General features: G+C 43.2%; 1 protein-coding gene across 5 annotated transcripts in view; it reads left to right on the top strand.

Annotated features, from left to right (window-relative positions):
• Nucleotides 1-24,243, top strand: part of Pld5 (phospholipase D family member 5) — a 331,271-nt gene that overhangs the window by 246,551 nt on the left and 60,477 nt on the right. For all 5 annotated transcript variants that reach the window (XM_060364743.1, XM_060364739.1, XM_060364742.1 and 2 more), the window contains one exon: nt 5,609-5,736. In XM_060364743.1, the coding sequence (XP_060220726.1) occupies nt 5,626-5,736 (111 nt within the window). In that variant the 5' untranslated portion in view covers nt 5,609-5,625. The remainder of the gene's footprint in view (nt 1-5,608; nt 5,737-24,243) is intronic.

Here is a 24,243-nt window from a genome sequence, read left to right as displayed (position 1 = left end):
GTTTCATAGGTTTAAATCCAGAGTCTTAGTCTCTTGTGTTCAAGCTTGTGGCTTCTCACCTCATGCTGTCCAGGAGGCAAGAAGAGGAAGGACTCTAACAATCTCCTTCAAGTATACACCACAGAACCTTGATTTTCTTCCACTAGTCCTCACTTGGAGTTTCATCAGCTCCTGGTAGCAACACAGAGTAGTATCCAACCTTTAACATGGGAGCCCGAGAGAATATTCAGAGTCTTATTCTTAGATTATTCTTTATTATTAAAAAATGACCTTATTAACGTCCCAGTGAATGCCTGGTTCTTCCATTCCATCTGACCAATGGTGGGCCTGTGAGCTTTCTACCTGGCGAGCCTCTAAACTGTTGGAATGCCATGTGTAATATAAGCACCTGAATCCCTCTTAGAATCCTGGGACATGGGCTGCAGAAGCTGGCGCTACTGGATAGTAAACAGCAAGATGAATAAAGCCTGTGGGGATCGGAAGTGTTCCTCGGTCTCCTCTCTGCCGCTTGGTATTTGAAAAGGTAGCTGTGGGGCTTCAAGGAGGTAAGAGTGAGCGTCACTAGCGTGAGTTATTGCTACCGGACCCGTCATCTGCCAATGGTGAGCCACTGTGATAAAGATTTTTGCTGACCTATTTTGATCTTGAAACTTTGTATGTTTAACAATAATTAAGGGGTATTGTTAGCAGCGAAGTGTTCTTTTTAAACAGAAATTTTACTTTTAAGCCAATTTCTTCTAAAAATCACCATTCCTGTAAGTGACTTAAGTGATGGAGTATGAAATAAATAATCAAAGCATGGTTTTTGAGTAGGAGGTAGAATATCCTAATTGGTGCACACACACACACACACACACATATGTGTAGGAAGAGACAACTCCCAAAAATTGCCCTTGTGAGTCCAAACCAGAAAAGTAAAGACAGACTTTTTAGAGCCAGTTAAAAATTCCTCATCATGGTTTCAGGGTAGTTGAAGATATTGGACTGCAGTGAGCTCTCAAGTTTCATTCCGCGTGTGTGCAAGTGTGTATGTACATGTACGTGTGTACGTAAATGTGTGAGCGTGTGCACATACATGTGTGAGATTGTACAGATGTATACAAATATACACTATGCATGGTACATATGTGTACTAGTGTGTGCATATACTTGTGTGAGTGTATGTGCATACCTTGTGTACATAGATGTGTGTGCATGCACATGTACGAACATATATGTATGTTTGTGTATGTAAGTATGTGTGTATAACATATGTGCCATGGTTTGAGTATGGAGGCCATTGATAAACCTTGGATATTGGGGCTTACCTCTCACCTTATTTGAAACAAGGTCTCCTGTTAACCTTTGCATGTAACAGGTGAGCTGGCCCACAGCTTCCACCGAGTTTCCTGTTTTCGATTTTACCCTTGGAGCACTGGAATTGCAGATTTGAGATACTGTGTTTGGCTCTAGTTGGCTTCTGGGAATTCAAACTCAAGGTGTCAGGCTTGTGTGGCAAATGCTTTAACCACGGAGCCATCTCCTCAGGATTCACTCTTTCCACAACTGGACTGTTAACTGATACTGCTAAAGTTTTCTTCCTCTCCCTTAATGAATGATTAGAAAGCAGAGATGTGTGATTATGGGGAAACTTCTCTTCAAAGTTCCCCTTTCAAGCCAATGAATTCTAAATGCTGTGAAGGAAATTGATTAAACCATACTGGGTAATAAAAAGAAGAACAAGAAGAAGCTTATAGGAACAGGCCAACTGTGACCCTTTTTTGAAGGGAAAATGGATTAATAAGTTAGATTCTACCACAAACCCGACTCTCAGGAAATATCTGAAAGCCTTTCTGGAAATCAATAAAGACTGACATGACTCCTGTTGATACATGTGTGAGGCTCATTAGTAAACTGGTTCAAAAGCTAGTGACGAATGTGTTTTTGTAATGCTATTTGGGATCCTTATATATGTGAGAAAATACATTTTAGAAACAAGATAATGGTGGGCAGAGATTTTTTAATATGATTGTAGAAAGATCAGGGATACAGGGTCGGTGTGCCTGCAACCGCACGAGCATGTGTGTGCACACTTACACACACACGGGGAGGGAGGAGGGAGAAAGAGAGAGTGAGCAAGTGAAAGAGCTGTAATATAGGATCTCTTATCTTTAGGATTGACACTGAGGACAGGGTGACTCTTGTTCTTGGGGTTAGTCTACGATTTGTGGAATATTTAGCTTTGGCCCTACTATCCCCCTCCTGAGCGCTAATAGTATTCTCTTGACAGTACTTGCAGACCAACAGATGTCCCCAGACATTGCAACATGTCCACCAGAGATATTTAATAAAAAAGAAACAGTATTATTATATATTGCCTCTACCTGTTGCCTTTTGTATGAGAACCTCTAGCCCTAGACAGATCTATGATCAGTCACTGTCTTTCTTAGTCTCAGCCTTCTCATTGGTTTCCCTTGTAGAGTGATGAGATTCCTCCTTTCTGATAACTCTCAAGATGGACCACATCCTGGTTATTGTAAAGAGTACAATAACCTGGGATAATTTTGAAATTCTGACACTCAGGGTGATGGCTTTAGAAGACAGCCTTTTTAGGAAGTTCTGAGATCAAGAACATGAAGACCTCTTGAAAAGATGGGGTTGTGCATGCCTGTCGTCACTTGGGGAGTTAAGGCAAAGAACTATGAGTTTGAACCCATCCTGGGCTACATAGTGAGACCCTCCCAGACAGACAGAGACAGATACAAAGAGACAGACCTGAGAGACACTCCCTGCCTCTTCAGCTATGAGAGAATGAAGTAAGGATATCTGTGACAGAGAGAGCAGACCCTCCACTGATGAGGAATCTGGAGCTCCTCTGCCTCTGGAACTGTAGAAAAGAAAACTCAGGATTCATAACCGTCTAGTTCATAGTACTTTAGTTGAGGCAGCCTGGATGAACTGAGAACACTTTAGAAAGCCTGAATCATAGTCGGTGGGGTTACATCTTTTTTCTTGACTTCTGCCCAGAACAGAATTCTGATATACACTGTTGAGTAAACATTTGCCAAAGAAAAGTCATTGTTTCTTTGTAACCTAATCATTGCAGGCATCTATAAGTATCTATAGAGGTTGTATCCAGAGGTTCACCTAGGACCCATGGGCTTCAAATGCAAACTATTTAAGCTAAATTGCACTGTGAAGTAGCCGCAAGTAGCAATATGGAAACATTGTGGGGTGAGAAGCCAAAGTGGAGAGTTCCCATGGACCCCCTACATTAGGCCTCTGGAATCCAGTGGCTTAGTGAGCTGGGGCTGCAGCAGACCACACAAAACTAGATAGGAAACCCTGAAACTAATAACCAGTTCACAGACGCTAACAACTGGTCCTTGGCCAAGATTTATACTCTATATGAGGGGCAAACAGTATCTCAAATTGTTTCTATATAGGATAAGAAGGATTGTCTGGAGCTAGGTGCTACAGATAAAATCTGAGTCAGGCCCCAAAGGCGCCTTCATTCTCTTGCAGAACAAGGGAATATCCTTTCTTCAGTACTGGCCATTTCACTGCTGTTGAAAAAGTACGGCCAGTTAAAGTTGAATCACCTAAAAGATATGCTGAAGATTTTAACCTCTGTGCCACAGAATGTCACCTTACGTGCAGAAATAAGTAGTTAAAATGGGGTATCTATGGGAGGGTTGGGCCTTCGTCAAATGTGTTTGGCATCCTGTTAAGAGAAGAAGCCCAGTAAAAAGATGGCATGTGACAGGAAAGGCAGACTGAAGTGCTGCAGCCACAAGCCAAGAGCACCTAGAAGCCACACATGGGTAAGAAAGGTTTGCACAGGTTTCAGAGGAAGCATTGTCCTCAGCGTTGTGACTTTCAACACCTCTTTGGTAGTTTGACTTAGTTTGGTTTAGTCTGCTCTATTCTGTCTGGTCTGGTGGTTTGGTTTGGTTTGACTTGGTTTGACTTGGTTTGGTTTGGTGTGGTGTGGTGTGGTGTGGTGTGGTGTGGTGTGGTGTGGTGTGGTGTGGTGTGGTTTGGTGTGGTTTGGTGTGGTGTGGTTTGGTTTGGTTTGGCAATGCTGAGTGAACAGTCCAGGGATCCGTGCAAGGCAAACAAGTGTTCCACTATCACACTCACCCAGTTAGCCCCAGTTTGGACTGCTAACTCCCAGACCTGAGAGTCGTTTTAACCACTGTGGTCACTCTGGCATGGCAACCTTATGAAGATTAAGACCATCTCAAAGGATAAGCGCCTTGCCCTCTGTGTCCCCTCCATGCAGACTCAGGTCCCTGCCTAGATGTCATGGATGACATCCTCCTGTGCTGATATTCAAATTATGCTGTACCTGGTGGCTTCTCCCCTAGGATCTACCACTCTTCCTCAGCTGTCCTTATGCCAGGATAACTACAAGATAAGAACCACATGAGCATTGCTTCCAGAATGAAATGGGGAAGAAAGAACAAAGCTATTCCACTCTCAGAGAAAATCTGCCCAGGTGTTCCTGTCCCCACAGGTCTTTATGGCTCCTCTTTCATCCTTGCCTCTCAGAGCCAGGAGGCATGTCTGTGTTTTCCCCTCGTGAGACGTCAAGTTGATGGTGTCAATCATCCTCTTCCCTTTCAAATATCCCACCGATATCCTCATGTTATAGATCCCTGGCAATTGTGATCCTGACAAGCAAATGTGTCAGTGGGGTGTGTCCTCTCCATTAATTCTGAATACCTGAAGACAGACTAACTTAGTTTATTAAATACATACAAGTGTGCTCTTTGAAGAGAACTGACTTTAATACGCTGACAAGAGCCTTGCATCAGAATTAACTAACGCTGCAAATGAATTTGGGCTGGCAATACTTCAAGATAGGATAGTGGCTGATACCACATTCTGATTAGAACCACTTGTCACATTCAGCTTTTGAGGTATTTTTGGTTTTCCTGACGGTCTCAATGACAGTTCACTGGTCTGGGTTCCATCTCATTAAGACCTGGATAGTCATGGCTTGAATTAAGAACTATTAAATTAAGGGCAAGAAGAGACCAAATCCAAATTCAATCGTGAGTATGGTAAGTGAAAAAGTAAGGAGAATAAAATAAAGTATGGGATGTATAAGCCAGTTGGCTTCCTACTCAGACAGATGTAATGGTGAATGAGACATTCTTTTAAAAGTTACAAACATTTTATTGCCATAAATCCCAAATAAAATGAAAGGAGTGTGAGGATTGGGGATTTAGCTCAGTGGTAGAGTGCTTGCCTAGCAAGTGCAAGGCCCTGGGTTCAGTCCTCAACTCTGGAAAAAAAAGAAAAGAAAGGAGTGTGTCCTGCACCTACCTCACCATCCAGATAGCCAGCAGGAATGGGCTTTTAGTGCTGATCTGGGTGACTTGAGAAGCCACAGTCTTGTCACAATGGACAGAGCCTCCTCTGCATAAATACTGGCAAATGCTTTTCTCTTCTTTTAGCATGAAGAACAAAGTAGAAACATGAGTGCCTTTATCGCCACAGCCTTATGCAAATACCTGGCTTCCCCAAGTCTCCATTGTGGTCCGCACACCCTGAGTCTTAGTGCCTGTAGATGCCTGATTGCCGGGAGGAGACGCTGACTGGTGTCCTCTTGACTTCCTAGGAGCGGAGGTGACATACATGAACATGACCGCCTACAACAAGGGTCGGCTGCAGTCATCCTTCTGGATTGTGGACAAACAGCATGTGTACATCGGCAGCGCGGGCTTAGACTGGCGATCCCTCGGACAGGTAATCTTCGTGCATTACCTAATCTCAACATCTGTGGCCCTCAACACATCTGACTCCAGTGAGCACTCAGACACTTAGGGCATTGTTGTTGTTGTTGTCAATTTGAGATGCCAAGGACTGAATTCATCATGCTTTCTACCATTGACGCACGTGTTTCTTATGTTTAGCTGCCTAGTTTGACTTGTTTAATGTGAAAAGACAAAGCTTTCCTCAAGAGAATCATTTTATCAAATGAACAATGTGCCCGCCACTGGATGGAGGCTTAGGAACCCAGACGCTGCTGTAAGCATCTTCAGAACAAGTCGCACAGTTGCATATAAGTGATATTACCAGACTTGAGTCTTAGCGATGATACCACACCATCAGCGAGATAGGAAACCTTGCCAGCTCAACACAGAACAGTGTGATTTAGGACAGAAATCATTGACGTGTTCCTGTAGACAGTCTGAAGATAGAAACATAATTTTACTCCTCATAGCTAATTAATGTTAAATGTCTTGAAAATAAACTTAGTCCTGTAATTTTCATATATTTGTGCTGCTAGGGCTGACCCATCAAAGATTATAAAACTGTTGTGTTTCTATGTATCAGTAGGAATGAGAAGCTCCCAGTCCCTGGGTGCTTTGGGCATCTGTCCATTTGTACTATAGAGCCCACACATGACTATTTTAGCCTGGATTTGAGTGAGTGGCACTAAACGGAGACAGTACCAAGGTGCTAGCAATTCTCTGTGAGCCCTGGAGAAAGATGGTGTTGTGTGGGATAACTGGACCTGGGAGATGGCGTTAGCACTGTCTGCTTTGAGTATGTTACCATTTAGTTCCCTGATTCCACTCTTCCCTCCACCTTCTTGATGCACTGCCTGTCCAACTCCCTCCCCATCTGGTTCTCCTACTTCATGGTGAGGCAGGCAAGCTACTGAGGAACAAGAAGCAAGCAGTATGCCAATGCGTTGTCGGCAATCCAGTTGTTTCCCTCGGCACTAAAGAGATGGGATACATCCAAAAGAAAACTTACCAAGTTGCATTGATGTCACATTAAGCAATAAGACAGAATGCCCTCTTGGAATAGTCCCAATTTGAATTCTCCACTTCTGTCCCTGTGTCATCCACCTGACAGAAGCCTGTGGTTACTAGCCAGTCTGTTGTTTGTCTGATCTGTCCCTGTTGCCTTTCTGCTGTGTTTGTTTATTACACTGCTGGTTCTGTTCTCTCTCTCTCTCTCTCTCTCTCTCTCTCTCTCTGTGTGTGTGTGTGTGTGTGTCTGTCTGTCTGTCTGTCTTTCTGTTGTGTCCATCTATGTCTCCTGTCCCTAGTAAAGGGTTTTACTCTCTATTTGTTGAACAACATGGGAAAAGAATGAGAGCTCCTCTTTTTTTCTTTCTTTCTTTCTTTCTTTCTTTCTTTCTTTCTTTCTTTCTTTCTATTTTTTATGTACCTAAGTGTTTTGCTTGCATGTATATCTGTGTGACGATGTCAAATTCCCTGGAACTGTTAGTTACAGACAGTTGTGAGCTACCATGTGGGTGCTGGGAATTGAACCAAGCTCCTCGGGAAGAGCAGCCAGTGCTCTTAACCTCTGAGCCATCTCTCCAGCCCTCAAAAATGAGAGATCCTTAACAGAAATCTTTAACAGAGTTTTACAGGGAAAGAAGTTACTTTGCTGATCCAGAATAGCTGTCAAAACCACAAACAGATGTCATCAGCCTCTGTCCACACATTACTTCCAACACTTACAGTGGATAGTTGGTTTAAGGATGCTTTCAACCTGTTGGCTGCTTTCAGCAAATGATTACCACAACACACGCATACATACACATATTATTCTAGGTTCAGGGAATGAGGGAATCTACAACTAAAGATTAATATGCATCTAGCTTAGGCTCTAAAGGCTGATTACATGGAAAGTCCAAGGCATAGTAAGCTTATTACATTGTTTGCTTAGAGGCAGGTTAAACTTAAACAAGCCGAGTACGCAGTAGAATAGCAGTTTGCTTGCACAGTCTTAAATGATCTCAAGGCATTTTATAAATGCCGAAAGTCTGGTAAAAAAAAAAAAAAGTCACTCTCTTCAGAGGCAAGAGGTGTTTTCACACAACAACCACACCACAGCCAAGGTAGCTTTTCTAGTTTCAATTTTAGAAGACAATTGAAGTACTCTAGGTTGGACTATTGTTAACATGACCATCTCACAGCACAGCAATAGATGAGACCACTAAGAAAAATGCCACAACTCTCTGGAGAGGACAACACCATTAAAGAAAACATTGCTTATTTTAATATATCTTCTCAGAAAATTAAAAAGTGCTGTCTACAAAATTAAAAATTGTTCCGGGAGGTTAAACCAGGAGGATGTGTGGGTTGCTGTATAATGAGGGCTTTCTTATGGAAATATGTACCCCTCTGCTGCTTGTAAGTTTAACAGCAAGCCAAGCTCTTTGTATATCAAAGATGTGGACCAAGACAGGAGAAGGGGGTCCTTCCCTAAAGGCTTTGACATACTGGCCAGACACTGTTCTTATGGATATTTTTTAAAGATTTTATTTTTATTTTAACCGTGTGTGTGTGTGTGTGTGTGTGTGTGTGTGTCCAAATGATTGAAGGTGTCCTAAGACCAGGGACATTGAGTTCCCGAGAACTAGAGTTACAGACAATTGTGAGCTGCCAGATATGGGTCCTGGAACCAAACTTGGGTCCTCTGTAAAAGCATTGTGTGACCATAAGCATTGAACTGTATCTATAGTCTCTGTGAATTTTTTTCTCATTTGTCATAATAATCTAAGGGTAGATATTATCTTTATTTTCCTTATATGGTAATCCCAAAAAAATAAATAGAACAAACAGATCCTGTTCCTGCCTTTTCATCATTCACAATAATAAAATACATTCTAATCTGTGTAGGGTCAACTTTAACAGTCTCAGATTAACAGTTATATCAGCCAAGTCTGTGTCTTTTACTTCATTCTTAGTGATTTGGAGCATTCATATCCATCAATCCAAATTTTTCATTTTGTTCATGCTAAACAAAATTCTGACAGACTGTATGAGGATTTTATTGATGTGAAGAGACACCATGACCATGGCAACTTTTAAAGAAAAACATTTTACTGGGGCTGGCTTACAGAGCTTTATGTCAAGGTACAAGCATGGCAGCATTTAGGCAGACATGGTGCTGGAGAAGGAGCTGAGAGTTCTGCATCTTAATCTGTAGGCAGTGGGACTGTGACATTAGGTCTAGCTTGAGCATCTGAGACCTCAAAGCTCACCTCCACAGAGACACACTGCCTCCAACAGGGCCATACCTACTCCAACAAGGCCACACCTCCTAATAGTGCCACTCCCTATGGGCCAAGCACTCAAACACATGAGTTGGATGGAGCCACACTTACTCAAACCACCATAAAGACTAAAACAAATCTTGTTCCTATGCTTTAAGGCATCTTCCCTGTGCTCCACCCAGAGCAAAGCACACTCTTTTGGTGGAGGTGTAGCATCGATACCATTTGGAAAGCAGGAGGGGTTTAAGAGGCTTTCACAAGAACACTTACTATCCCAGTAGCTTCCCTGCATCAGCCGCCACTCACCCAGGACTTCTTTGTCGCTTGCATCTAGTCCTTCTGGCTCTTATCTATACCTGAGAACAAATACTGCCTCCTGTCTGGCCCATCTTTCCCACAACACCCTCAGTTTGGATGCCATGTTATTGTATGTAAATGGGGCACAGTAAAGAAACCACCAAAATGGCTGGTTCATGATCGGGGAAGGTTCTTATTGTGGAAAAGAGAGAAAAAATATCTGGAAGAGTCCAGAGCAGAGAGAGAGAAAAGGAGGCTGGACATGACCAGGGCTGTCTGTCTGAGAAGGGAGAGTAGAGGAAGAAAATAGTGGTGATAGCAAGAAAGGGAACTAGTGAGAGTAGTAAGGACAGCAGTAAAAACGTAAAGAGAGATATGAGGTGAGCGGGACCAGAAGGCTAGTGTGGGGGCTATGAATGTATAAGGGGTACTTGTGCATAGGACCTGATGGAGCCTGGAAGCTGCTGCAGACTTTGACATGCCGATAGCTGCTAAGGGTATTAGTCAATGGAGAGCCATATGTTCCTTATTGCCAGAGGCAAGGGAAATGACTCTTTTTGGCAGCAGGCAAGCTGTTTCACAAGTTCCTGGACAATACTGGCTTTCATCTATCAGCCAGACATCTTTCTATCGCCCAGCTTGAACTGAGCCTAGACTGTCATTTCTGGACATATGCTCTTCCTAAGAACTAAGTGTTACTCTACACTATCTCATCTTAAGTGTGTGTTCCTTTCAACCATAATACATCTTCCAAGAGTCAAGTTCAGCTTATACAATCAGCTTTACACTTCGTGAGTTAGTCCAGTGAAACCTGTGATTATTACTACCAGTGATCATCTTAAATCTATGATAAGTAAACAAAATGATAGAACTGATCTTCCAATTTCTATGTGTTATGGGCTTTTTCTATGTCTAGCTTCTACCTAAACACACAAAAGACACGAACTCATTACATTTCCACCATGCCTCTTGCTTATATAAATAATTCTACCATCACTTCATTCTACACAGGAAGAGAGGCCACAGGTCTGCTTGAGATCATGTGACCTTCCAGGAAATGGTGAAGCTAAAATTCAAACCTATTCCCTTTAATACTAAGCTTTTCACTTTTATTTGACCTTGACCACCACTAATTTTTAAAAATAAAAAATTAAAAAAAAAACAATTTTTAGTCAGCAAAACTATTTTTGCATTACTTTGTTGGAATGAGAAAAATCAACATCACAACTCTTTCAGGAATCCTGTTCACTTATGTCCAATGCATGCCCCTGGTGATGTGGTGGCCATGCAATCACATCTAACTGTTACTCCTGCCTGGAGATTTGCAAATCCCCTACATCTCTGATTTGGATTTCAAAGACCAAGCCATGTACGTACATTTGCTTCTTTATTCCTCTCCTCCTGTTGTTCCTTCAAGGACTCCCTTAGAATTCATGCCCACAGGGAGTTCTGTGGGGAAAAAGAACACCTCTCCATACTTCTTACCTCATGAGCACCTTACAGCACCATAGAGGAAAAGAAAACTGTAGCTCGAACAAAGTGAACAAAAGGCCAGCTAGTGGGAGAAGCCACAAGGAAAGCACACAGCAGTCTCGGGCTCTGGAGGCGGGAGGCTGAAATGGGAGAAGCTGCAGAAGGAAATATGAAAATCAGGCTTTTAGAGAAAGTTACATTTATAATCTTTGAACAAGCCCTCTTAGCTTGGAGTTGAAAGGTAGGATTCAATAGCTCCATTGACATCAAGAACCTAGCAACTCTGGGAAAGAGAGAGATTTAAATAGTGTTCTTTAATGTAATCACAACAAACAAGAATAGGCCTTTTAAAACCTTGAACATGCACACATTTTCATCTGAGCTACTTTTATCATGGAAGGATAAATCAGCTCTTGGGCAAAGGAGTGTGGGCACAGCGAGAGCAGAACCTATTCGAGGAACGCCCTGAAACTCAGCAACCTGCCCAGACATCCTCCTGCCACATGGGCAGGGAACCATTCCAGGATCTGGGTGGTAGGTCAGATCACAAGCTTTTAATTTTGAAGTTAGAAATGACCCTGACAGTGACTTGTTTTCTAAGCTATATGTTATGGCAGGTTATTTCAAGAACACGGTCTCGGTCATTACCTGGGGAAAAGACTCTCACCATCTAAGATTGAGAAACTACGGATTTCCTTTAAATGAATTTCTTCAGTATGTTAACGTGCTCTGAGAGGGTGGAGAGGGGGTAGCTCTCATCATGCCTGCTTGACTTTGAAACATGTTTCATGATTAATTTTATAGATCCTTGAAGCCTCCAGGTAGGGACACTGAGGCAGAATCTGGGGTTGGAGGCTGGTAAGTTTATTTACCTCTGACCTACTGTGACGGCCTGGAATACACTGAAAGAATGGCCCCAGACTAGAGTGGCATGCAAGCATCAAAGGGCGTTTTTACTGCAAAAGTCCAGCATTCTGGGGCTGTTACCTCTACAACATGGCAACAGCCCTGACAGGAGTTGAAGGCCCCTTTTAAGGCCAGAGAGGGGGATTCCTACTGTGGCTATATAACCTCTATTGGGATTGGCTGGTGCCCACGGAGGATATGTGACTCTGGTCATGATTTAGGTGCTTTTCAAACTATTAGTTAGGCAACCTTATCTTCCCTAGGCCAGATGTCTTGGCCGTTTCTGATTGGTTGCTCTTTTCCTATAGTATTTTCCTACAACTCTTACGCCTCTTCTATCTAGCAAGAAAATAAAGCCCATCATGGAGTTGATCAGACTTACTTAGCCAGGCTTTCTAACTACAGAGATCTGACCTCTGTAACTGGAGGAGTTTCATATCCACAAGTTCAAGCAACTGCAATTCAAAACTATTCATTAAAAATCACTCCTAAATTGATTACAAGGAGTTTATTTTTTTTTCGTTTATCATTATTCCGTAAACAGCACAACATAGCAACAACTACCCTACAAAGGATTTTCAATGCACTAGGGATTGTTAGTAAACTGGCGGTGACTGGGGGCAGACTGTGCAAACACCAAGGCATTTTATTTGAAAGACCTGAGCACCTGTGGACTTCGGTATCTCACAAGAATATTCCTCTCCTATTAGTTCTGTTTTTTTCGGGAGAACTCTGACTGATAGAGATAGTGAATAAGAACAGGAAGAAAGATTTGACGGACAAGAACTGTCAGAGCGGTGTCATCATGACTGTTGGGCCATGAAGCGTGTATCAAGAGAGCAAGCAGGTGGCACTGTTCCCAGCACCTGGAGCCGGGCCACCAGAAGAGTATAGCACTGTCAACAGAGATGCCCTGTGGTTGGATGGTAGTCCAGATGTCCAATGGACTGTTGGGGAAACAGTAAGGTGACAGACCACTGTGGTTGTTTAGAGCTGGAGCACCTGAACAGTGATAACTTCACAGACTGAAAGATGCTGATTCATCCCAGCTGCCATTTCCATCAACGATCATTTGATGGACATTGACATGAGACACAGACACAGCTCTTCACCAAGGGTTGTCACTTCTTCCAGGTGTCTCTATGGCCTGAAATTAATAATGAAAAAGCCACTAAGACCTAGCCAGTCTTTGAGTCCCTCTCTTGTGTATTTTATTGTGAGTGTGTGGTGTATAAGTGTATGCACGCGTGTATGTGTCAGAGGACAGACGTCAGCTACAAGCATTGTTCCTCACGATGGCATCCTCGCCCATCCTTGCTCACCCTCGCCCACCTTTGAGGTCTCCCACTTTTATCTGGAGTTTTTCAGTTAGGCTAGTCCTGCGAATCCACATATCTCACCCCACCCCCAGCACTGGGATTACAAGAATGTGCTACCATGCTTGGCCTTTTATAAAGTAGGTTCTGAGGCATTAGGGATGACACTTCTTGATTACCAACAAGCAAGTTGCTGATTGATCCATCTTCCCAGCCCTTTGAATCTATCATGTTCCTTTTTTTTTTTCTCCATTCAAAGAAAAAGTCAGACACAGAATGCCGAAGCTCTATTGTGTGCGCAGTGAGCAAGAATCATCCATGCAGGCCAGCTGCTGTGTCTTTCCTATTAGGTGTGAGCACTGAGCTGATGCTTTGCTTAACATTTACAAGCTTCTGAAGCTTGTGTTAGCACCTAGGGAAGAGGCCGTGCACCTGTGATTCAAGTAACTAATTATCAAGACCACAATGTAAATGAAAATGCAAAAGGCAGTTCAACCACAAATACAGTGGGGAATAATTAATAGTCCTTAGAAAACATTTAACAATGGAAGGCAAATAATTAGTTCTTCCTTATTGGTTGAGAGATTACCTGCGAAGCTCGGAAAGGCCTTTTGTTTGCATGTGCATTTTAAAGTAAATGAGGGGGTGGAAGGCCCCACTCTTAATAAAATATATGTATTAGAAAACTGTGTTTTCAATAACAAAGCTATGCAAATTTCCTTCAATTTCTATAGCGGTAACTCTGCAAGTAGTATTATTCAAAGGAGCATAAATAGATCTTTTCTTCCTGTCTCCTATGGGAACTGTTCTTACAAAGTCACTGAATTGTCTCCTGCCTTCGTTTATGTGGTGACAAGGAGGAACAAGAGGCCGTTTCGTTTCTCCTTTCTCCTGCCCTTCCTAGCAGAAGAAGCCACTGCATCTTTTCTGAGTAAAGTCAAGGCCTGGGTTTGTAGTCAATGTCCTGTCCACCTTCACTTCCTCCTCTGTTCTAAATGGCACGGTGGCCTGAAGTCTCCTAATGTGACTGGAGATGTCTGTCCTGGTCACTTAAAAAAAAAAAAAAAGTTTTGTCAGCTATTATTATTTTGTGTGTGAGGAACCATACATGCATGGTGTGTGTGTGTGTGTGTGTGTGTGTGTGTGTGTGTGTGTGTGTGTGTGTAGATCAGAGGTGAACTTCATTTGGTTGGTTCTCTTCTACCTTTATATGGGTTCCTGGGATTGAACTCCGGTTCTTCAGGCTTACATTGTCAGGCAGCAAGCACTTTACCTGCTCAGCCATCTTGTTGGCTCCTGATTATTTTTCCCCCTAGATACAGTCCACTGAGTTAAAGGATCTCCTAAGTTATGATTTCCCCACCCCCCTAGAATTCATGTAAGAGACTTGCCTTCAAATTGAAATGAAACCCTCCTCACTATGAGCTTTTCCCTCTCCTTAGTAAAACTCTAACCTTGGAAGGCTGGTGATAGGTTCCCTTTCGCCAGCCTCACTGTTCATGTTGGCTGTTTCTAAGCTGTTTGCAGCAGGACACGGAGGTTGAAGTCAGAATGGAAACTGATTATTTTTTCTGGCTCTTGCAGTAATATGGCCCCGAGCAAGTCATGCCACCTCTGTGAGCTTTCATTTGTTCATCTATAACAGCTGAACTAACAGTAATGATCGAGGAAGTTGCTGGGGAACCAAATGAGTTACTAAATGTCCCTAGCACCACACCTGAAGCATGGAGACTGTCTAATCAATATAAATATCAGACACCGTGCAACAGGTGTGGTACAAGGAAGTTCACTTGAGGGAAGCAAAGGAGAGGGGAGTTAGGGCCTGAGTGAGCCATGAGGGAGGAAAGACAGAGAGACAGTGGGAGAGTGTAGGAAGAGAAAGAAAAGGCTGATGGGTGAGGCACCTCAAGAGAAAGTCAGAGAGAGAAAAGAGGGGAGAGAAGTGGCAGCCCTCTGCCTTTATCTGGGGGGGTGGTAAGTGATGACATCAGGTTGCTAAGCAACCTAGAAGCCTGCTGTTGCATCAGCTTGTGAACTAACATACTGTCCAAGAATGGTGATCACTGAGCTGATGTCTAGGAAACAGAGCCAACAAGGAATGCCGGTGCTAACATTTGTTTCATGTCATCAATGATAGTGCCATGCTTCTCTCTCACAAACACATGGCTTTCTTAACAGTGCAGTATGGAGGGAGGGGAATAATGGTACCACTGGGGCATGGCCCACTGCCTGTGACCCCCTGTAGGCAGGGCTTTAATGCCCTGCATGGGGCTTTATTTTGTAGTTGTCATCAAAGGCAATACCCAGATAACTAAGCAAAGTGAAACAAATATGGAAAAATGGAGCTGAAACCATACTTTTTTGGAAACTAGACTTGGGTTTTCACATGAATCAGGCCAGTGCTACAAGAGGAAGGGGAGTGGGAGTGTGGACACGATGGAGAAAAGTTTCAAGCTGGTCTCTGAATGTAGAGCGTATAGCATGCACACTTTCCCTGTCAGTCTTAAGCTGATAGCAAAGATAAAGAAATGGAACCTAGAAGTCAAGCTCTGGCCACTGGTACTGATTGCTAAAAATGCTGTTGTTGGCTCCCAGCAAGGACTGAGACAGCCGGCAGAGCCCAGGATGGCTGCTGCAAATTGTAGGTCATCTGGCTGCCTTCCAGCTATATATTCAAGATCATCTACCCATTGCCTCCTTATAATTTGTTATTTTGGTTTTGTTTGTTTTTTTTTGCTTTTGTTTGTTTGTTTGTTTGTTTGTTTGTTTTCAATCCCTAGTATGAGTCTAGAAGCCCAGACTGAAGATCATGGAAAATGTCCCCTGAATTCAGTTAATGACATGAAATCCTTTATTTCTGCCTGTCATCCCTTCCCTCTCTCTCGCTTCCTTCCCACCTCAGTCACTTGAGTTTCAATTTATATTTGGGCTTACACTGGTTAACTCATATGTTTAAATCCTTGTTTATCAATTTCCAAACTAACTCCTTCACTAAGGGTCAAATGACACAGTGATTCCCATTCTGTGATCTTCTACGAGGGAGAAGATTTCAGTTTCCCAAATCCCCGTGATAACCTCCTGCGTAGAAGCCTCAGGTAGAATCCTCAATGAAATGTGGACACACAAACATAGTAAGGGCTCAGAAGCTGGCCTTGGATACTTCTCTTGAAGTCTAGAATTGCCTGCCAGGGTCTCAGAGATGGAAAATGGCAGCCTTAGATGGTTTGTTTTCAAGGTATCTTTAGTTGTCATTGTCATTTCTGCAATGTTCATGTGCAGCACTAGGAAAAAGTAAGAGCTAAAGGAAAGACATAGTTTAGTTTAAAACACAGAAACTAAAAGCAGGAGGAACTAAGGGACTGGAGAACACAGCCTGGGACCATTTTCTAATAAAAAGAAAATCATCCAGGGGAGCTTGTCTGTTTTTCTAATTATACCAAAACTCTCCTAGACAGCACCCTTCATCAGTGACACACTTCTGCCACATACAAGTGACAGGGGCTCACTTCTGCCTGAGCATTTTATTCCTGAACTTCTTCTAAACATCTTCCTCAGTGTGTATCCCAAATCTTCTCCCAAGCCTTTGATTAAGGACTGGGATGCGTGTTCTTATAGACTCCAGCAAAATGACAGCAGTTCACACGATGGGGAGTGTGAGCATCCGGTGCTCACCACATCATCAGAAAAGCAGAACAATGAGGACCTTGGCCTTTGAGGCCAAGCGTTCCCAGAGCTACCTGACTTGGTTGGGAACACAGTGGGGTGTGGACACTTAACTGGGAACCCTATCTAGACCTTTCATGGAGAATTATAACCCTGGATCCTTCAGGTCAAAATCTGCCACAAATACACAAAGGAGGTTTCTATGATTACATCTCTGAGGGTTTTTTCCATGTAGTTCCATAGTATATCAGTTCCTTGGAGGGTAAAACTCTTAAGTAAAATACAATTACAGCAAAAATAATAATAATAATAATAATAATAATAATAATAATAATAATGACTGCTATGGAATTTGCAGAGTTCCTTCCACGTTCATTTATCTGATTCTCTCAAAGCCTATGACAGCAACAAGAACCTAGAGTCACAGATGGACTGAGAATCAGAGGCTAAATGCCTAACCCGAGGACATTGTGACAAGAAGTAGCCACAGTGCAGCAATCAATGGCTCTCGTCTCCACCATGGAAAATGAATGCGTAATAGCCTGATGAGAGACACTTAGAGCATTGGTTTACTGCCTCAGTTTTCAGGCAAAGGGTAAGCCATGCAGCAAATGCATCCTTTGGTCCCATTCAGGAGTAGTCTGGGGAGCATGGCACTGAGTCAATTGCAAAGTGAGTCCCTCAGTAGAGAGATTGTTCTACGGTGGTTAGCCTTCCCCAGGGGATTTGCAGTCTCTCCAAAAGCTATTCAAACCCCTTGACTTTTTTCTCACCATCTTAGACTTCACCCCCAAAAGCCTCTCTGAGCCGCTATATGTCCCCCAAACAATATTAGGACTCTATTAGCTTTTTGTTACTCTGACCAATACTTTCCATGATCAATTTATAGACAGAAAAGTTTAATTTTGTATCTTGAATTTTTCCAAAGGTGGTGGTATGCTGCCAAGGAGTGGCTGGATGGGGTCACAGTAAATGCAACCAAGCTCAATTGTTCACATGAATGTAGGACTCAAACTCATTCCTTGCAAATAGGATCAGGCACATCAGTGCATGGACAGTTGCTAAGAGGCACTGAGTATACTAAACTGGGTATGGATGGACTTTATCACGTTCCATGGGTAAGGGGAAATTTGCTAAAATGAATTATCAGGATTCTTGAAAAAAAAAATGGCCTATGCAGGCAGGAGGCTAGGATCAAGGAAAAGACTTTGCCAAAATAAGGATCAAAGGAATGTGTTTAAAGTTTGGTTAGGAGGAAGTTTGTCAGTCTCTGAAAGTAAGCTATCTGACTGACAGTTGTATTGATTCAAGTCAATGTTGGAGTGATGCCATAGAGAAGCAGAACATCATGGCAAGAGGGCATGGTGGTGTACAGCCACGTCATGGTTAGGAAGTCCAAGACAGGAAGAGGACTAACCTGGGGTCACATGGGTTAAATAGCATTTCCTCAAGTTCCTGGAGGTCTTCTGCTGGCTCTACTTCCTAAAGGCTCCACTCATCCACTCTAGTGTAGTGATGTCACTGAAGGAGGCAAAACCATTAACATGTGGGCCTTGGGGATATGACGGATTTCCAGTCACCTAGGAGACACACCTCTGGGGGTGTGTTTGTGGCCTTTCCAGAGAGCTTTAATGGAGGAAGGTACACCCACCCTGAATGTGATAGCACCATCCCATGGGCTGCGGTCCTAGACTGAAGAAGAGGAAAGCCAGGTGGGAGCCAGCATTCCCTGCCCCCTTCCTGCTCTGGCTAGATGAGAGGATCCCTTCAGCACTCCCTCAGTATGAACTTTGCCATGCCTTCCTGGCTGTGAGAGAGTGTGACTCTTTTAACTATGAACCAAGATAAATTGTCCTCCCTCAAGCTGCTTTTTGTCTGGCCACAGAAGTGACAAAAGTAACTAATACATCAAACAGCCAGCTCCTAGCTACAGCGATGAGAATTTATAGACAATAACTGGGAAATTACTTCTACCTTACTGACTCATTCTATGCAGACCATAACCGACATCAGAAATTGTTCTGTCTGGAGGATTACCTATCATAGCTGCACTTACAATTTTTTGAGTGAGTCAGCTTATAAGTATATAGCAGGCGAAAGGAAAAGAACAAACAGCAAGTAGTGGGTAAATAGCAGAGTGTCTAATCAGGCACTTAAAGCATCCAAAAGCAATAGTCTTACTCACCTCCATCACAGTATAGACACTAGTGACCTCTATTGGAAATGATTTACTTCCTAGCTCTTCTCAAAAGCACAGCGTTTCTAATACCCTTCCTGGTTTGCTGTTCTTTCTCTTTATCACACTGTCAGGGAGACAGCCTGTTCCAGTACAAGAAATCTCAGAGGCACTTGGGTAAACATGGGTCTGAGACAAAGAGTCCTGCTATGTTCTGACTCTGCTCTCAAGAAACTCAAATAGCTCATGACAACCAATCAATATAATATGCTATGGAAATAAAAATAGACCAATAGAAAAGTATAGCCTTGATGTCAGTGAACGTAGAATTTGATCCGGCTGCAGAAGAAATAGCTGAAGGGATAAAGTAGGTTTAGAATGACACCAAGAAAAATAAATAGTCTGTTGTGATGAATGATAAAGGAACAGTAAGAGGGACAGGATCAGTTTTGTCTGTCCCATCACAAAGGGAGGACTCGCTAAGGGTGCAGGACATAAACCTGTAAGATGGTATTGTCACTGGTGAAGAGATGGCAGTCTGAACCCCTGGAGGAATGAAGGACTTGCAGCACTTTCCTAGCTTGGCTTATCCAGGAACTTATACGGAAGCCTCGAGTATCCAACACCAACACAATGGGTTGGGAGCCAGGAAGAGCCCACACATTCCCTCAGCTGCTTTCTTTTCCTTCCTTGTCTTTCTGGGCTCTGTATTCCAGCTCCTCCTCCCCCTCCTCCTCCATGTCACTGCCAGAACCTTCAGTATCCTCGTGAATGTCAAGAACCTCATCTAACAGCCTTCTCTGCCCCAGTGACTTACCCTCCCCATCATGTGGCTCCAAGGTACAACTGTCTGCCTCCTTGTGAATGTTTTCTTACTTCTTGAAGAACTCCCCCCCCCAAAAAAAAAATCCTGTGACTAGACATAACAGGAATGGGTATAGTCTCCCCTCCTGAACATTTCTCTTGCAGCTTTCACTGGAAATGCAGTGAAGATGCTGCATCGAAATATCTGAATTGTCTGTCTTTAGGTCACTCTGGTTGAGCTATGTGTGGGACAAGGATGGAATTAGGTATGACCAAAGACAGCTCGTGGGAGGAGAGACTGGGTTTGCAACCTGCCATGGAGGCAGGTGATCAGCCACACCCCGGGACTCAGAAAGGCCCATGCAATGGTGATGTCAGCCCCATAGATCAGGAATCTGCATGGCAGGGGAAGATGGGAAGATTCAGACACTTTACTTTTAAGAAGAAAATTCAAGAAGCCATGTCATCTAAAGGGTTAAGCAACAAGCGTAGTGGGGAAGATGATGACCATACTACAGTGCGAGTACCTTACACCTTGGCAGAGCACCCTGTCCATTTGCCAGCTTCCTGCCCAGTCACAGGTTTTAGTAGTCTCTGTGAAGGTATTGGCAGGCAGCCATGGGCCTATCTTTTCTTGTTCATTCTTTCGTTTCCTCCCTGCTCCTATCCCTGGCTCTGCGTCACCTTCACCCACCCACTTCACCTCATCCACTCGATCTCTGTCTATTTCTCTCCCTCTCTCTTTCAAACTTTTGTTGGTTTGAGTGTTTTTACTATACCAAAGGTGCAGCCAGGACCTCGCACATGCTTAAGCATCCTACCAGTGACCTACATTCATCCTCTTTTCTTTTCTTTCTTTTTTTTTGAAAACCAAGTTAGAGCCTGGCTTCTCTGCTTCCCAGCTGTGACTTTTTTTCTTTATGAGCTTCCATCTATCACTCATCTTTTCCCCATCTTTTCCGTGCCTCTCCTCTCCCCGTATCAAGATTTATTCCCTTCTTTGCAGGCATTTCTCTTCATTCTTCCTCCTTTAAAGTAAATATTTTTGAACTTCCTTGACATGTAAGTAAATCATAATCCATTTCCTAACCCTAATCATGAAAGGTGGGAGAACAGATAGAAGGTCCTTACAGCACCTTCAAGGAAAATGTGGCCACAGCTCACGCAGCCTAGGCATTGCTCTAGTCCTAGACTTCTGGTTAAAGCCTGGGGGCTCCCTGGCAGCAGGCTGTTAATTTCATTAATGCTGGTACATCCTATTCTCATCTGTCATCCATACATTTCCCGACTAAGTGGGGTTACTTGTCCCCTCTTTATCTCCCTTGATGGTTCACAAGTTCCGTATGAAGGCAGATTCAAAACCTTCCTCTGATGAAACCCTGTGAAAGCCCAGCAGAGAATCAGGTCAAAGACTGTCTTGTGTCTGAACCTCAAGCACCATGGCAGTTTGACTTCTTCATAGTGAAGCTTTTGCCAGACTCTGTAAGAACAAACATCAATGAGCATCTTTTGTCTTTTCATTCTAAAGCAAACGAACAGGCATGTCCATCCACGGGGCACAAGTTGAACAATGGCTTGTCATAGGCAACATTCTCTGCTTGATGCTCACATTGGGGAGTCCTATGACAGGAACACTGGTGAGGACTACAAAACATCTGTGAAGGACAAGATACCCAATGCTGCCCAAAGAGACCCAGTAGGGTTTCACAGCAGGACCGGCTCTGACTTTGCAGTTGAATTCTCACGGCATATCTCATTTCTGCAGCTTCTACTCCAGGCACCTCTGACCTTGACCTCTTCCACTTTCTTCCTTGTGTCCTACATCCCTTTCTTGCTCCCAGGCTTGGCACTCCTCCTGTTGCCATTACACCATGCCTACAAGTGGCACCATTTATCTTGTGCTCCCCAGCACTCCTTCAGGGCATCCCTCCTAACCTCATTAGCTTGTCCACCCATCATTCCTGGGGCTGTTACCCAACCTCATATTCCTACCCCATGTCCCTGGCTTGTCACCCTTGAAGGAGTGGTTTGTCTGTTTGTTTCTCATCTGTGGCATAACCAGTGTAGCTTTTGTGAGAAAATAAAAAGAAACCCACTAACATTCTAATTAAGAGAGTTAACAAGCCCCAAAGGTGCTTGCAGTGGATTGTCTGATAGATAAATATTTCCCTTCCTAGAATCTCTCTGTGGCCCAGGCGAGCCTTGTACTTGTATCTTCCTCCTGTCTTAGCCAAGCTTTCACAGGATTTGGGTTTTGGCCATTCAGAACCTAGCTACAGTTTAATCCTAACTCATCACCTCTACAGTTCAAGTCATCACTGGCTGCCAGTCCCTTGTTCAAACATCGGTGACTCAACTGCCCAGAAGATGTTCATCAAGCACATGACTGACAGGTAAAAATCCTTCTGCAGTGTTTAGAGAGATTCTGTCTTTAGCCCCTTCCTCTCTCCTTCAGTGCCTGCTTAGCCCAGACAATGTCAAACTGGTACAGTTTCGGGTCTCGCTTCCATCCTGTTCTGCCCACTACAGATGAATATCTTTATTAATATAGGATATTTTATTTGACAGCCTCCCCAGGATCTATGTTTGGAAATAATATACAGTCAGTTTCAGTGTTTCTAAATGCTTGAGAGGTCACTTACAACTTCCTGTGATTCAAACTGGACACCTTAAGTGGCTACATAAGTGTAACTCATGCACTATTCTGTGACTCAGGTCACAGCAACCAACTGCTGCCAACAGAACAATGCAGAGTAACAAGCCAGCCGTTGTGTTCTCAGTCCTGGAGGAGAGTCAGTAGTGCAGGCATCCTCAGGTCTGCAGCTGCCCAGCTCCCACTCCAGGGTTCACTCCTCAGTAGCCCTCTGTTCAGTGTTTGAACATCGTACCAAGGCTTCAGCCTCAAACCCTTCACCCATGCCACTGATGCCTGGCATGCCATCCCTATGCCCAAATCCCTTCCCAGCTCTAAACTCAATTTATAGCCACAAACTCCTGTACTTACTATACCTGCCCCCAACACACTACCTTACCATGGCCTTACAAATGAACGTACAGAAAATTGTCCAATTCCGTCCTTCCCTCACAATCATCTGTTTCTGTACTTTGATTCTGTTCTTTACCACTTAGACTGAAAGCTGCAGCCATCTTTAATTTCTCTCTCCCTTCTCCTTCCTAGTCCATTCATACTGTTAGTTCCTAAGTGGTAAGAAGTCTTCACTATCCATCTCACAGACAGTGTCGCCTCATGTGTGTGTGCAACGCAGTATGACATCAGCCATCTTTTCTGGAACTGATGAGTCTCTGTGACTTGTATTCTTGATTTCATTCCCATCCATCACAAGCTCTTCCAGTCACTTCTACAGTCCCACTCACCAGCCAACTGACATTACTGACTGTTCTCTGAACAAGTCTTAAGTTTCTCATTTAGGAGTCTTTGTATACACCCTTCTCTTCCTGCCTGGTGCCATCTTTAACACATTACATATTCAAAGATATAAAACAGTGATATAGATACAAAGATTAATTTGTGGTGTCTAAAATGGGAAGAAAATGATGCATGTAAAGGTGGTGAAATGAATCATACCATATTTACTTAAACCATGTGCAGGCATTAAATATTACATGTTCAGGACGTGGTTAATGAAAAGCTCAACTTGCAAAATTGTATATATGGGAGGATGCCTGAATGTATAATAACATTAATTAGTGTACATCTCAATTATCAGTGCATTTCTACAAATAATAATAAAAGCTAATGTATGCTTGAATAGATCAAGTAGACCAAGTTTGTGCGGGGGGTGAGGACAACACCTTAGGAACCTCTTGGTGTCATCATTTCTGAAGTACTGTCCATCACCTATCATTCATTCATTCATTTTTTCCTTCCTTCCTTCCTTCCTTTTGAGGTAGCGTCTTCAGAGTCCAGTTGCTTATGTAAGAAAAAGCCCATAGCCATGCCTTGTCAGTGCTTTCACCCTCATCCTCATGTTTCAGACATTATGCTCACAAGGGAGGAGAAACTTACTCTTCCAGGAAGCAGACAGGAAAAAGGCTGGTAGTGTATAAGGCAGAGAATAAAAGTGTCTTCCCATAAAAGTGTGAGTCTTGGCCTGGGTGATCTCCCTGGCCCCTACTCTTACGTCCAGGCTCCTGGACATGTCCAACTGGGGGGAAAGGAGTTATGACTGAACACTGAGTCTGCCAACTAACCATGCTTACCTGGATATGCCTGGGGAGTTAGCCTGTAAAAAAAAAATCACCAATCGCTTATGGTGTTAGAAGGTTCTGCGTGTGTGATTAATTTTTATATGAGGAAAACAGAGAATTTTTTACTTGAAAATGTTAAGAAGCTGCCCATCTGTCGTGCTCTATCACAGGCCAGCCTGTCATGAAGGCTTCATTTTAATAAATTATTGTGGGATTTTTTTTTCTGCCTTGAATAACATGTGGAAAGAGAATAATTTTTTAATCAGAAGTCAATTCCTTGTGTGTCTGTGACAAAATTACGCCGCTTCTGAAACACCTGTTTCCTGATCTATAAAATAGTGGTTCTCCTATCTTATGGGCTTTTTGGAGAGGACATGGAGATTAAA

The sequence above is a fragment of the Meriones unguiculatus genome, chromosome 11, assembly GCF_030254825.1.
Source record: "Meriones unguiculatus strain TT.TT164.6M chromosome 11, Bangor_MerUng_6.1, whole genome shotgun sequence".
In the NCBI taxonomy this organism is placed as follows: Eukaryota; Metazoa; Chordata; class Mammalia; order Rodentia; family Muridae; genus Meriones; species Meriones unguiculatus.
The sequence above is the reverse complement of the archived record's forward strand: the minus strand, read 5'-3'. Positions and strand labels throughout refer to the sequence as shown.